The sequence below is a fragment of the Thermobia domestica genome, chromosome 12, assembly GCF_964235325.1.
Source record: "Thermobia domestica chromosome 12, izTheDome1.hap1.1, whole genome shotgun sequence".
NCBI lineage: Eukaryota > Metazoa > Arthropoda > Insecta > Zygentoma > Lepismatidae > Thermobia > Thermobia domestica.
Window position 1 is genome coordinate 128,880,865 of NC_137465.1, and position 15,310 is coordinate 128,896,174.

Here is a 15,310-nt window from a genome sequence, read left to right on the forward strand (position 1 = left end):
GTGTGGCCTTCATAGCTCACCCCCCACCAAACCATGACTGAGGAGGGGTGATGACCTCTCTGAACCTTAGAAACTCTCCCACGAGCTTCTCAAGAGCTTGCTGCATGTATCCTATCATTTTGGCGGTTAAAGCTCTCTTCAATGGTAAAGATTTTCTCGTCGGCAAAGAGGATTTGCCGATGTCCATTGTTGGCGTACCGCTGTAGGAGCTGTCTTGCTTCAGTTTCCTCTGCTGCTTCAGCTGTGGTGTCAAGAAATGTCCCGTGCTCCGCCGATAAGTTCTGACCTTCAGGTCTTCAGAAAGTAACCTGGATATTGATCTTGGGACCATGTTGAGCTCCCGTGCCATGATCTTCTGCTTCCGGAGTGGATTTCGCCGCACACGAGCAGCCACTGCTTTAACAGCTGCCACTGTTCTCACACTGCGAGGACGACCATCCCTTCGCCGGCCACGTACACTGCCGGTCTCAGTAAACCGCTGGATTGTGCGGTAAACAAATCTTTTGCTGATTTTCAGAAGTTTCAGCAGTTTGAAAATCTCACTTGGTGAATTTCCACCCTTATGCAAGGCAAACACTGAAACTCTATTTTTGTACTCACTCCATTCCATGCTTAAGCGAAGCAGATCCACCCGTTCTCTTTCCCTGTTCAACACACACTGGCCAGGGCTGAGCTTGAGCTAAATTGTACCTTGCCACCTGCACAACAGGTTCTACAGTCAAAGCCAAAAGTTTGTGACAATATTTATGGCTAGACTAGGTAATGCAGATTTCATAGTTACTTTGAAATTGTTGCAGCTCACGTCCCAGGCTAGACATAAACTAGAAAGTCCCAGGCTAGACATAAACTAGAAACAGAATATGCAGAATAGAACAAACATTCAAAAAATGTATGACTTTTGCACACTCAGTGAACTGTCTCCTCAAAGGGGTGGGGGAAGGGAGGAAAATGGTTGCAGTGCGTTATGTATTATAAACTGGCACTGACACTTAGGATACTTTTACAGTCTAGCGTTATAGATTCCAAACGGACAGTTGCCTCAACATGAAGTAACTTCCTTAAAAAGGAAAAAGAATTAGAAAGAAAAATAGATATTAAATATACTTTAAAGAAATTATAAATAATAAATAGGCAGATAGTTGTATAACAATGATGTAAATAGTTGGCAAGTTCATATTGTTATTTTTAAGGTTTTGTTGTGTAGTTAGATTTTAGAATCATTTTTTAGGTTTATACGGTATTGAACTTTTTTTTTTTTTTTTTTTTTTAATCTGGATTTACAAATTTTGAATAGTTTACCCATTTGTAGGGGAACGCCGCTTGGCCTTTATAATTCAAATAGTGATGACGGTCCAGTAGTTCAATACATAATCACTTGTGCTCAACTGACTTCAAAAACTCTTGCAGCCCCTTTTCGGAATTCCAAAACCGCATGCAGACGATCTTCAGTTAGAATGTCATTAATAACCGTATGATTTAGTTATACACCTTAAAAGACAAGGTGGTGGTACTTGTCTTGTTGAAAGCAAACAACATTTTGTATGCTTGTGATGTCCATGAAGTGAGGCATTATCTGGACAAATAATCTGATAAGAGATGGGTCGGTTGCAGAGATGATGTAACTTCCTGACCAGTACGGTTTCCAGATTTTAAGTCCTGTATCACCTGGGAATTTTTAAAACAAGTATATCCTGAAAAACATTTGAATATGCATGATCTAAAAGAAAAAAAAAATCGTAAAGTTACTCAACATGCAATTTTAGGATTCCGGAAATGGCTGCAAGTGTATTTGGTCATAGACGAGTAGGCTATAGGTCTTGTGTTCAACATCATCACTCACACTGGAAGTTTAAGAGAAGTTTTACAAGTTAGTTCATGTTGATGCAAGTCTATTTGAAAGTCATAAAACTTTCAAATCCCATAATTTTAAACATCCATGCAATTCCAAATTGAAGATCAGAAGATGAGCACTTTTGTTAACCCAGAAACAGAGAGTAGAATGTGTCAATGGCAGACAATGCTAACTAGAAACAGAATATGAAGGTTAGAGTGAATCCTCTTCTAAAAAGTTTTCAGCAGTGGCGCACCATAAAATAATGTAAAAATAAACCAAAGAGAGAATGCATGTAGTATTGTGATACATGGAATCTTATTACAAAGAATCGACACGCCTGTTTACTACCACCAGTAATTTGTTACACAATGATCCAAACGATCTCTGATGGTATTCTTTTATTTACTTTGATTGCACAAGAAATATTATTGTATAGTATATTACTAGGATGCCGAGTATTTTTAGTTTGTCATCTTCTACAACGTGACATCGTACATTTAATCTACTGGACTAATAAACATACTCATCTCTTTTCATGATACACGCAACGTAATTACACCAGTACTGGTAATTTTACATCAGTCGAAATTTCCTGGTGATCAACAAAATGATATCTGAACTATACACATATTATAATTCTGCGCTTTTTTATTTTCTTCACTTACAATTTCTTTTAATAAATATAGATTTTTTTTATTTTCCCTTAATATGCTCTATTTCAAATGTAATATTCATTCGTGCGTGTAATTTACAATATATACAATAAACCCTAACGCTTTTAAATGCAAATATTCGCGTCGAGTACATTGTTTACATACTTATCGAAGAAGCACATCAATGGATTAAGACCATCTTTTTCTATGATTTTGTCTTGTATATTATTATTAATTTATTGATAAAAGTATTGTAGGCCCGAGGACCTGTAATACATATTTAAATTACTGATTTTTATCTGTTTTATTTTATTTTTTATTTTTATTTTACTTCTCTGTTTTATCACTGTCGTACGGTACAGCAGGTTTTTCTTGTTCTTGTTTCTTTTCCAGTGATTCCTCTCTAGAGGTTAAAACGTTTGCAGAAATTTGGCCAAGGTTGTTAGACTATCCCTATTTTTTGTATTTAGCGTACTTTTTATAGATTTGCTTTCGCCCACTTCCCACCTTTCTGAATTAAAACATTGTCTGTTTTCCCGTATTTCTACATTGAAATAGTATGTGTTCTTCATCCTCTCCCTTCTCACAGAAGACATATTCTGCGTCCCTGTTCGTTTTTTGCTCCTCTCCATTTCCACATTCCTAGTCGAAACATTGTCAGAGCTCGACACTTTCTTTTGTTTTGATCCAAATATAATTCTGCGCTCTCCTCTTTCTTAACTTCCATAACGATTATCAACGATGGATTTATTCCACACTGTGCCTAAGGCTTTCGAATCCGGTGTTTATTATTTTGTCACGAACCTCTTCTAAGCATTTCTTTATGTTTTGCTCTTCGATTAACCTCTTCATTCTCTTGTTTCTTTTAAAAATTTACAAATTTCTTTCATCCAATTTCTTTCTTTGTTTTCGTTCTGATGTGCCATACAAATCTTCTGCAGCTCTCTATCCCCACTGTCCCCTTTCAATTCCAATAAGATATTTTGTTGCTCTAATTTTTATTATTGTGAGGTTGGGTACTTTCTGGCTTAAGTAGCACTGCGGCGCTTGGAGCTAAATGTACCACACACAGAAACTGCTTAATTAGTTTTACATTTGGTCTATTAATTATTATCTTTATCTGACTCGTTCTCCAAAATTCTCACCCGTAGGTTATAATTGGTTGTCGCAAAACATCAAAAACCCGCATAGTCATTTTTGCTGCTGACACGTTCAGGTGGGTTGCAATCTTAAGGGTTGCGAGTAGCCCTTCTCTGCCCTACCTGTTGCTTGCTTCTGATGTTCTGTACATGACCCATCAAAAGTTAACGTAATTTATAAATATCTTAATGATCTCAATATCTCCTATATTTGTACCTTTGTATGTTCACTTTTCATTACTGCTGAGTCTATGCCCTTTTTTTAAAATACATTTTTTGCTTTGTCTGTGTTTACTTTCATACACCATTCATCGCTGTATTTGCTGTTTATTGAGTCCCCTTTATAATCTTATAACAGTTTGAGACATTAAAGCTATGTCATCTACATACAGTAATATTGATATACAGGGTGTCTACGGAGTTTAATTTTCAAAATTCCAGTATATTCAGTATAACTATCAGCAAAATTCCAGTACCTAATACAATGATTTTTTTTTTTTAAAAAAAGTTCTTTAGGAATAATCACACTCTTAATGACTTCAGGTTTGTAATTGTTTTACCATCAAAAGAATATTTTATTTTAATAAATTTAGTTAGTCTTGATTTTTTTTTGAAATACAAATTATTTTGAACATTTTTTAAAGGGCCTCGTAACACCCCTCACAGCCCTCCACTCCACCCACTGCTTTAAATGCCTACTTACAAAATCTATACAATTCTTGTTTTGGAAAAATTTACAATCTCAATGAATACAAAATTGTTTCTAAGACTATTAAAACAATTACAAAAGGTATTGACAAATTACCAGTTTTATGATTTTTCCAGTATGTGGATCAAAATTCTAGTATATTTCCAGTATCAAAACTAAATTCCAGTATAATTCAAGTATTTCCAGTATCAGTAGACACCCTGATATAGGTCTATGTTGTACAAACTGTAGGTGGCTATTGTTATGTCTTCTATTCACACATCGTTTATATTTGATATATATAAATTGAATCATACAGGTGACAACTGACATCCTACGTCTGAGCTCTTTATATGACGGTACATCTTGTCATCCTATTCTGATCTGTAGTGATGCTAAACTCTACTGTCCTGTAAATATTTTGCACTATGTACCTATGGCAGAACATTCCATATTTTCCTAACTTGTGAAATAACGCTTGCTACTGATAGAAGCTCATAAGCTTTTCGAAGTTAACAAAACAACTGTATAGTTTTCCTCTTTTCCGGGACTGTTCGTTATCTATTATTGTTTTCATTACAAAAAGGTTATCTACGGTGCTGAATCCCTTCTTAAAACTTGCCTGTGCGACAGATATTAATTCGTTTTCGCAAGGCCACCTTTCTAATATTTTTGTGTTTATCTTACTTAAAGTAGGTAGTAAAGTAATTCCTTTGTCATTATTTGGGTCTTGAATACTTTCTTTTCTTTTTATAAAGTGTTATTACCAGTCCCGTTCCCCAAACGTGTACTATTTCTTTCCCCTCAACTACTTGTTAAACAATCTAATAATTATTTCTGTTATACTGTTGTTATTAATCGGATATTTGTAAAATTCTACTGGTTCCATCAATTTCGCTGCTTTATTATTTCTCACTGATTTTACTGCCTGCTTATATTCCTCTATTGTTATATCTTATCTAGTAATGGATCTTTGTGTAGTGCAGAGATGCAAATAACCACTCGCCGAGGGCGAGTGGTTCATCGGTGCGGGCGAGTTTTTAATATCACTATTAAAATATCGAAGGTAAATAAATTATCTTTATTGCGGAATGTGGGCTAGTAGCTTTTTCTTGGGCTAGTAAAATTTTGCTGTTTATCTGCATCCCTGGTGTAGTGGGTGAGGTTATTCACTATTTCCAGTGCACACCATCCATCTCTTTCGCGTAAGACCTTCCCATTCATCTGCACATATATTCGCTTCAGAGTTATGATTATCTTATAATAAGCGTATCATACGGCAAACCTGCCTGCAGTCATTACGTAGCTGTTCTTTTAAGTTATCCATTCACTGCCCTGTCTATTCTCTCATTTTTTTCCCTACATACTCGTTTATAATTCTTTCTTCTTTGTAGATATCTAGCTAGCAAATCATTATTGTTCTTTTCTATTCCATACTGCTTTAGTGCATCAATGACTCTACTTTAAACAGTTCACATTCTTCTTCGTACCAATGATATTTTTTCCCTTCCTTTACCTGACTTTATCTTTACTTATTTACATTTCTTTGCCTACCGATCGGAATAGTTTATTTAATATGGAGTCTCCCTCGTTGTTTCCCTCGCTAGTTGTATGATTACCCCTACGACAAATAGCTGAGCAGTGATATAGTTCATATTGCTCTTGAATATTCGCATATGGTCGTTTTTCCATGCGAGTGGTGATATTATATTAATTTGGTTTTGATTGCGAATTGCAGTTGAAGTGGTGTGTATCTGCATTTAAAGCTATTCTTAGTTCTATTATTATTGGCTGAGTTTGGAATCTATTACGTTCGCAATCTTAAAATTCGTCAGCCGATTAAATGCGCTTGGCAAACATAGACCATAGTCTCTTGTACTACAGCTCTAAATTTACCCGTTGTCCTTCCCTGCTCAACCGTTTACAATTATTAGATTTGAATTGCTGCAGAACTTTATTAATTTATTTCCATTCTCGTTTATTTCCTTGTCTTGATTTTTTCTCCTCGGTAGTACCAATTATCGTAAAAATCTGTTCTGTCGTATTTCGTTGCTTCTGATGCACTCAATTTCATCTTCTCTCCTGTCCATGCATTAAAGTCCTTAATGATCATGATATCATCCTCCTCTAGCTCCAACATATCGTCTTCAAAGCACTGAAAGGAGTTTTCGTTAGCAAATTTTGAGTTTTTAGGATGATTGCATACATCATACACTATCATGTTTATTGGATTTCTGAACTTTAACCATACGCGTAGAACATCATATCTTTGTTGTTAAATTAGTGCAAGTATTTTTCAATTTATCCTATATAAATACTGTGATACCTGATGGTGCCTCTCAAACTTACTTTTCTCTTTGATTTTATTAAACGTCTCATATTTTTGGAGATAGAAATTGCTATCTTGTACCCTAGGTTTCTACACACGCTATATCATGGAATATTTTTATATATGCAGACAAACTATTGTCTTGAAGCTTGTTTTCCAGCCCCTCCACATTAAAACAAAAGATTTTGCGGTTGCTCGTACCTAAAAATATTTTAGTAGCACTTCCATCACTCACCTCGGTTCTCCGTCCTTGTATTCTACTACTGTTTTTCTACGGAGATTTGGCCTGCGGTGGTGTCCAGCTGCGTTGGGCGCCGTAGTTTCTGGTGCGCTTGGTCTTAGCCACCTGTCCAAAGTGATCACTTGTTTCGTTCTTCCACATTGATGTTCCTAACTGTCATCTGTGTTCTGTGTGGTACTGGTCTTTTTGTCATTCTAGTAACAAAATTTTCACGTTAAGTCCGCTCGGTAAACTTCACTATCAATTTTAAGTTTATTGAAACTTACAGTCGCGTATTTCCTTTGTTTTCTTGCTTCCCTCATCCTTTCAATTAAATTTTTTCTCTCACTGGTCGCTATTTGTGAGAATTGTTCTTGAATGAATATTTTGTATTTTCCAGTTTGTTTTCTGCTTCCAGAATTTGTTCTCTCTTCGTGTGATGTACGAATTTTACCACTATTACTTTGCTACTTTGTCCCAGAAAATGGACCTTCTCGATATCGTCCTCACGCAGTTCAAGGTTCATCTTGCAGGTTACCACTTTCCGCACTGCTTTCTTACGCACTCTCCACGTGTCTACAGCTTCATCTTGCCCTCCTATATTACAGAAAATCAAATTATAGCGTTTGCTTTGATTTTCAAGGTAATCTTAGTTGCTTCGGCTCTTCGCTCTATTTATTCAGCACTGCTATTTTGCATTCCAGGTGTTTTATTGTTTTGAGAGTTTAGTTACCTTTGACTCTAATCTATTAATTTTATTGTCGATACTTGAGATCATCTTCAGTGTCGGTTACACATTTTTCAGCTTTACCAACGCCTCTTTAATCTTTCACTTTATTGTTGGATACTGGTCCCACGTTTCTCTATATTTCCAATACACAATAGAGATATCACAACCACAAATTATTCTTGCGAAAATCGCTTTGCTTAAATAATTTACTGCACTACACTTACTGCATCTGCTAACAGGACCACCTCCTTCAAAGGCCCCTATTCCCCGATTATTAGTCTCCACTGTTTCACTGAAATTCTCATCGCGATTGCAAAACTGCATTTGAACAGTCAGCTCGCCGTTTCAAGCCGATCTCGGACGGCAGTATTATAAATCTAGGCTTATAGTTAATGTATAGAATGATTTTTTCAAGAAGTTACCGTTACATTTCAGTGAGTACAAATTTTTACTTTTATGCTCAATAAGAGTCTTGAGCTCCCTCGAGGCTAAGTGGTTAGCGTATTCGCCTTTAGCGTGAGAGACTTTGATTCGATTCCTGGGGGAACTCATGTGGTTCGGATCCACGTTAAGCTGTAGGTCCACACCTCTCATAGCTGCTGAAAGGGACGCTAAACCCAAAATCAAAACAAATAAGCGACCTACTAGTCAATTAAGCAATTTAAAGAGCAGACAAAACAGAATATGAACAATAAAATAATATTTTTAATGAGCAGATAAATAAGGATTATATTAACACCATATGTTAATCACTTCTACCAAATGCTACAAAGTTCTCTATCAATAATAATTACAAGCTCATGCATAAAACTGACCTCTTCTTTAGAATGAAGACAATGATGCCTCAAAAATTCCCAGTCTAGAACTTCTTGTACGCTTTTCAGTACAGGCAATCCTTGCAAAACGATGTCTTCTGGTAATGGTATCTTTTCCATGTCGTCTTTAACATACTTCAGAGTACGAAAATGCTGACCATTATTTCCTTTAAAAAAAAAAAAAAAATCATTTGTATATTTCTTTTAATGACAATAACAATAGTATAAATGACAAATTAAATCAAATATCGTATTGTCAGTTTATAGTAACTACAACAGAACAAAATCTTTGATTTACAGTTTGAATTACCGTATTGCCCCGAATATAATACGATATTTTTAGTATGAAAACAGTTTTGTAAAAAACATACTAGTACTATAATAGGATCCTAGTCGTTCATGTTCGAGAGAGAGAGAGAGAGAAAGAGAGAAAAAAAAGAGTTCATTTCACCAGATTGATTTACTATCTGTATCTCACTCCCGCAACCATGCTGTATCGTATGACTCATCAAGATAAGACATGCAATAAAAAGACAGGGATTAAAATTTAAAAAAACAAAAAACTTCAAATGTCAGTTTTAGTTACACAAGTACAATATTTTCACGCGTGTGTAATATTTTATGCTGGGCTTATTTATTTTTTCAATAAAATCATCTCGAAAAACATGGGGTCATATTACATTCGAGGTCAAACTACTTTCAGACCAATATGGTATATTTGAAATATGTAATATCTTTTAAATAACTTTTTAAAAGAAACTAATATATATATATATATATATATATATATATATATATATATATATATATATATATATAACTTACAAGTGAATTAAAGTATATTGCAAAAGGTGACAGAACCTTAAATGTACGGTTGTATAAATTAAAGACCCAACACCTTAAATTAATAATAATAATAATAATAATAATAGTAAAAAACAGCCTTAATAAAATATAAATTCTTCAATGGCTCCCGGTATTAAGTCACCTAATTCTAATTTTGGAATCAAGATCATCTTATCCTTTTCCCTAGGGTCTGTACAGACATAATGCAGACTGGTATCAAAATAATATTCAGAAGAAACAGTAATTAACTTTGAACAGACTCCCTTTAAAGCAAAGGTAAAGACTAGAATTTTATGACCAAAATTCTCAAATATGAGAAAAGGGTATGGTAGCTTAGTGGAAAAGTGCACATCTCCGATGCAAGGAACCCCTTGTTCAAACTTAAACCCTGTGAACCTGATGTGAATACCGTAAACTTCATAATTGTAAGTTTTTCCAACGTTTTTCCACTTCCTTCCATTAATCTTTATTACATCAATCTTTCCATCATGCACTTATCATCTGCCTCTTTTAGCCTAAAGAACATAATCGTGAAACGTTAAACTAACAATTTCATTTTACTCTTTGAATCGCTTTGTGGACATAACATGTCCATTTTTTAAATTTAAATTAGTTACACATTGACCTCTACTATCTACTGGTTTTCAGTTGAGATAAAAACTATTACTTAAACATTAAAACACTACTTACGGAATATCATAAGTTTATTTTCTCGTTATCTTAACTTAAATAGAATAGTATGTAACTAAATAAAATAGAAGCTAGCGTTCCAAAACAAGGAAGAAAGAAAGAAAAAATTCCGAACTCGGAAAACAAAATTAAAACTAAAAAAATAGATAAATAAAATAAAATAAAATAAAAACGAACACATCGTAACTAATTTGCAGTTTAACGTAGCTTATTAACCATTAATTGAGAATTCAATGTTACATCGTCTTCCAAAAGCAAGAGTGTTTCGGCGATTACAAATTTTATTAATATTTGATATGCATCCTACTAAAGTGTTTTCAAAACTAGAAACAAATTGACGTTTGGGGAAGCACGTGGTACGCTGTAGCCACTTCATGCGCATCGTGAGTCATCAGCTGGAACTGTCCTGTGAGTCTTAACGAAAAAGAAAATTTCTAAATATTGGTTTGTTTGGAATGGATGAAAGGATATGTTTGTCGTCCCAGTTTGTGCATGTTGGGAAGGAGGGAATGCTTTTTCTTAATCACTTCCGCGTACAAAGAAACGAAAGACGCTTCTCTCATTCTGAAAACACGTGTTTTCTATTTAGCGGCAACATTGGAATGTTGAGGTCTGTTGTCAAGGAAACCCTCCACACACTGTTGCTAAAATGGCGTTTATGATTCGACCCTCGCTGAGTGACCGCAATAACTATGTGACGTCGTAGATTCCCTTCTTCAAAACAAATCTGCAAGTGTTTTTGAGCTGTCAATTTGTTTCTACTTTTGAAAGCACTTTAGTTCATTATGTAATTACTAATTTACACTTTAACTCACCTTTCTGTAAAACTTGCAGATCAATGTTGATTAAATTAAGAAGAGATATTACTCTTGACAGAAGGGTTCGGGAACTCCTTCCACAAGCCTTGATTATTTCGACATCGCTTCTTAACCAATCAGCACATACTTTAATGGCATCTAATAAACCCTCTTCAACAAGAAGCTCAATAAGATCTGCAGGATCCAGAACCTGATTATGAGTGGTTTCACATTCTTTGCCGTTACTACAATTTTTGCCATTTCCTTTCTCAGACAGACTGGAAATAGCATGATGTTTCTCCGAGCCTCTTTCTGACCCACTGTCGGTGTGTACTCTTCTATCGTCTCCATTGACAAGATCCGAATGGTCTGTGACATGAATTTGATCCGTTGAGCTTGATGATAAATCATCTGAATTTAGAACATCAATTGAGCCACTTGAGCCATTACACTGACTCTGATGATTCTGTGAAGAATTTTCATACATTTCTTTGTTCAGTTCTTTACAAAATGAATCACGATTTTCAAGTTGACTTTCTTTACCGCCATCTTCTTCATCATCTTCCTCCTCTTCATCATCGTCGTCGCAATCTTCCGAACTTAGATCTTCTGGGTCAGGTTCTTCATTTTCGCTAATATCAGAATTACCCTCATCAGAACTACTGCTTGCATATACTATTTCACCTGAAACGACATGTGTTATAGAATATATAAAAATGCAGAACTGATTAAAAACATATATGATAATACAGAAGAGTAATGAGGGTAGATATTATTAGCATCAGTAAAATTTAATATTTAAGAGCATCTGAAATATCTTATGCAACTGTTCATCTTTTGTCTTATACAATGAGTCTGTCCCTAGTATTTGGAAGATCTTGAATTATTAAACGTAACTTCCGTCATCTTTTAACCACAATTAAAAAAGAAAAGTTTAGATTTTTTATATGGCAATATTACCGATAAATATCAGTATTGAAAAGAAAAGTGTGTCAACTAGCTCAATGTTATCATTAACATGTTACTAAATGGAGTTATTCGTTAAACCCTATATCCATTCGTTTATTGTACATGTGAAAAATATCACAAGTGTATTTCACATTACAGACTCGAATTCAAAAATTGCCTCTTCAGATACTATTATTACTAACTTTCACCAAAAAGTAAAGAAGCTATTCTTTTTGTAGACAGTATAACAGAATTGTACTAGTCGTTTCAAAAGTTCACTTTACGTGATTGATTCCTTCTGCTCAAATTAGTAATCTCATTAAAACAATTAAAGCACACGCATCAACCTTCAGATCAGACTCATCAAACGGAAAATGTGCAAAGTTCACGTATTAGGAGAAATATTAATATCTCCCTCAAACTAGCAAGAATGAAAATATTCCTTGTCCCCATTACCAAAGGTCTTTTCACTAAAGGGAACCCGAGTTCAATTACGGTCCAATCATGTATTTTTCACTAAATTCGCACCTGTAGAGGAATTGGTATTAAACAAAATTGGTCATCGTCTCAATTTAACAATCATAAACGCTTCCTTCAGCCTAACTTATTTAAAAGAAAGGAAGAATACACATGGAAATAGCAAATTACATTTACTATTCCATCGAGAATTACAAACAGCTGATGTTATTTGAGGCACCTAGGATCACAATCCACCACATCCATTTCGCTTAGTTTCGAGTAGTCTCGCAAAACTTACAGTGAAGCTCCATATACACGCGTACAAACTCTCATATTTGAAGTAGTTTTTTTAGTATGAAATATTAAGCTTCTAAACAAAATTCTGTTTCCATGGAGTTCGTTTGGATCATACATATAACAAACGATATATAACTCAATTTCGGTATAAAAAAAAAAAAAAAAAAAATGGATCCTAGGCGCCCCATTTCGCCTATTACGTTGCAGCATTCTCAAAGGTAAAGAGGACAGAGGTCACTTTAAATATAGACTAAGTACCGGATTATTTGAAGAAATCGGTTATAAGGTAAAAACAATACTGAGCAAAAATAGTACTTTGTATATTAACTGGACAAGAAAGTTACCAGTTAATGGTACAATCTTTAATCTACAAATGACTGAGAACTATCATATTAATATACATTTTCCATTATATCATGCCAGGCGTTATTATACTTAAGTACCGATGATCTACACTTACTAATATTATGCAAATGAAAAAAAAAAATCTATTTACGATTTTAACTGGTAAAGTAGTATGTCGCGGTTAACTTTTTTTGTGCAGATATTTGGAGACGATTGAACGAAGAAAGAAGCTGCTGCTTTCATATTGCAAAAATTCTCTTTTATTCTAGTTCTTATATAATGTTCCCACATGTCAATACATTTTTCATTCCGCTTACGTATCTTCTTCATATACTGTAGGAGACATTCACAATAATATAAATCCACTGTTCTTAAGACCTACTTCTCGTAAACATTAAATTTGTAATTGTGTACAGATTCTCATTACAAGCAGTATGAGTGTCACTGTTAGGAAAAGATGAAAAACAATCTGTATTTTGCTACATATATAGTACTAAATAATAATTTCTTCCAGCAAAATAAAAACTGTCAAATATTAGTGGTAACCAACATTTCTTTTTGCATCTAATAAGATCCTGTCTTCGATTTTCTCGAAAACTACACGTGGGAATTTACCCTCAAACAAGCTTGAAAAAATTAAGATTTCTTTTAAAACAATCATTTAATTGATTTATTTTTATTTAAATCGATTTCTTTTATTTAAGTCACTTGTACTTGGATTTTCTTTTTTTTTTTAAAAAAAACAAAAAGATACAATTTAAATAGGTTTATGGCAAATATATGAAAGATATATTCCAACCCTCTTTTCCGTCCCCTTAGGATGCGTTATTTGAATCGAAATAAAAAGATCGAAATCCGACCCGTCCGAAGTGTTATCTTCAAAAACTTTCAAACGGTGCACTCGATACTGTTTGCAAAAATCTACCCCCCCTTCCTCTCTTAGAACGCGCATTTCAAATTACGTATAGAGCTAATGATAAATACCAAGTTAACCTAGGTTATGTTTAAAAATTCATTTCAAACAGTTCAACCGTGTTCTCACTTTAACCATTTCATGAAATTACAGAAATGTTCCTTTAGAGATAGAATTTTCGAATGCCCTGGGTCATATCTCAACTTACTTTCTATAAGAATTTGTAAATGCTTATTTTATTTTTATAATGTTAATTTAATGTAGATATTTTATTTTACATTTATATCTAGTACGAATCATAAAATTTTATTCCACGATTCCGTTGGCCTTAGGATTATAGGGTGTAGTAAGAATATGATGCATCTTATGCTCCAAACAATATTTTTTTTTTTTTTTTTTTTTTTTTAACGATTAGAAACTAACTGTATTCTTAAGATGTTTATAAGTCAAATTAAATCTCTGTAATTTCAATAAGATTTTTTTTTTTTTTTTTTTTTTTTTTTTTTTTTTTTTTTTTGAGAGAGAGAGAGAAGTTCCGGAAAACAGACGCCTTACCCTTGAGGGCGACTGTATATTGTATTTTCCGGTCCAGTATAAAAACTATTATTCGAATTACCGGATTGGAAAACGTTAGAATTACTTGGATACACTCCTACTGCAGAATATGGAGGAGTCAGAGTAGATGTCACTGTAGTAATTCCCGGAACCGGTAGAGAGGTATTCGGTGTAAACAACGTGACCGGAGGAAATGCGCCAAATGGTGGCTTCGCTCCATATATATTGGTCACATATGGTGGGGGAATATTCCCATAATTTATTCCTGGAACAAAAGAATTACTGTTATTCGTTCCGGAACGCCAACCTTGGTTAAAGGAACCGAATCCTCTATTAGCACGTTCATTTCTACGTTGAGTATTATAATTTTTATTTCTGGAAAAATTCTTTCTATTTCCAGTCGAGTAATTTTTTTCAGATTTTGGTTCTATGTTTATAGGTTCCGTTTGGGCCGAATTGTCAGTTCTCAAAAGCTTATGGTGACCTATACTAGTTTGTCTAATATTGGGTCTCTTTAATTGAATCTTCAAATTTGACGCATTTCCGGAATTACTAGTAGATTCACCCTCCAATTCTGTTAATCTCATCATTAAATCGTGAACAGAATTTACAGAACCCAATTTTAATATTTTTTTCTCGTCAGCAGGTAGACAATCAAGAATTAAGTCCTTTAATTCCGAATCTGACGGTGAACTTACGACCAAGTGATATGAATCAATTATCGACCAGGCAAAGTCAGATAAAGAAGAAAACTTAGATTTGTCATATCTCATCGAATAGAGATGGCGTTTCTGCGCCCTCTCCATCCGAGGAGATATATACTGATTCCTGAAGAGGTTGACGAAATCCCGGAAAGTTCTTATTTTGTGCGAAATACTACGATACCAGGATTTCGCAGAGTCTTCCAGACACCTAGCTATAATGTATCTTCGATCTTTTTGCTCTTAATTGATACATACTCATGGTTTGGAGTAAATCCTCCAGGAATATTCTACCCGAAGTAGTCATTTTACCATCAAATTTTGGAAAATTGTGCATTTCCCGAAGATACG

General features: G+C 34.4%; 1 protein-coding gene across 2 annotated transcripts in view; it reads right to left on the bottom strand.

Moving 5' to 3' along the window:
- Window positions 1-15,310, bottom strand: part of Smg5 (Smg5 nonsense mediated mRNA decay factor) — a 153,223-nt gene that overhangs the window by 86,588 nt on the left and 51,325 nt on the right. For both annotated transcript variants that reach the window (XM_081734090.1, XM_081734091.1), the window contains exons 9-10: window positions 10,760-11,425; window positions 8,409-8,575 (exon numbers count right to left, since the gene is read on the bottom strand). In XM_081734090.1, coding sequence (XP_081590216.1) covers window positions 8,409-8,575; window positions 10,760-11,425 — 833 coding nt within the window. The remainder of the gene's footprint in view (window positions 1-8,408; window positions 8,576-10,759; window positions 11,426-15,310) is intronic.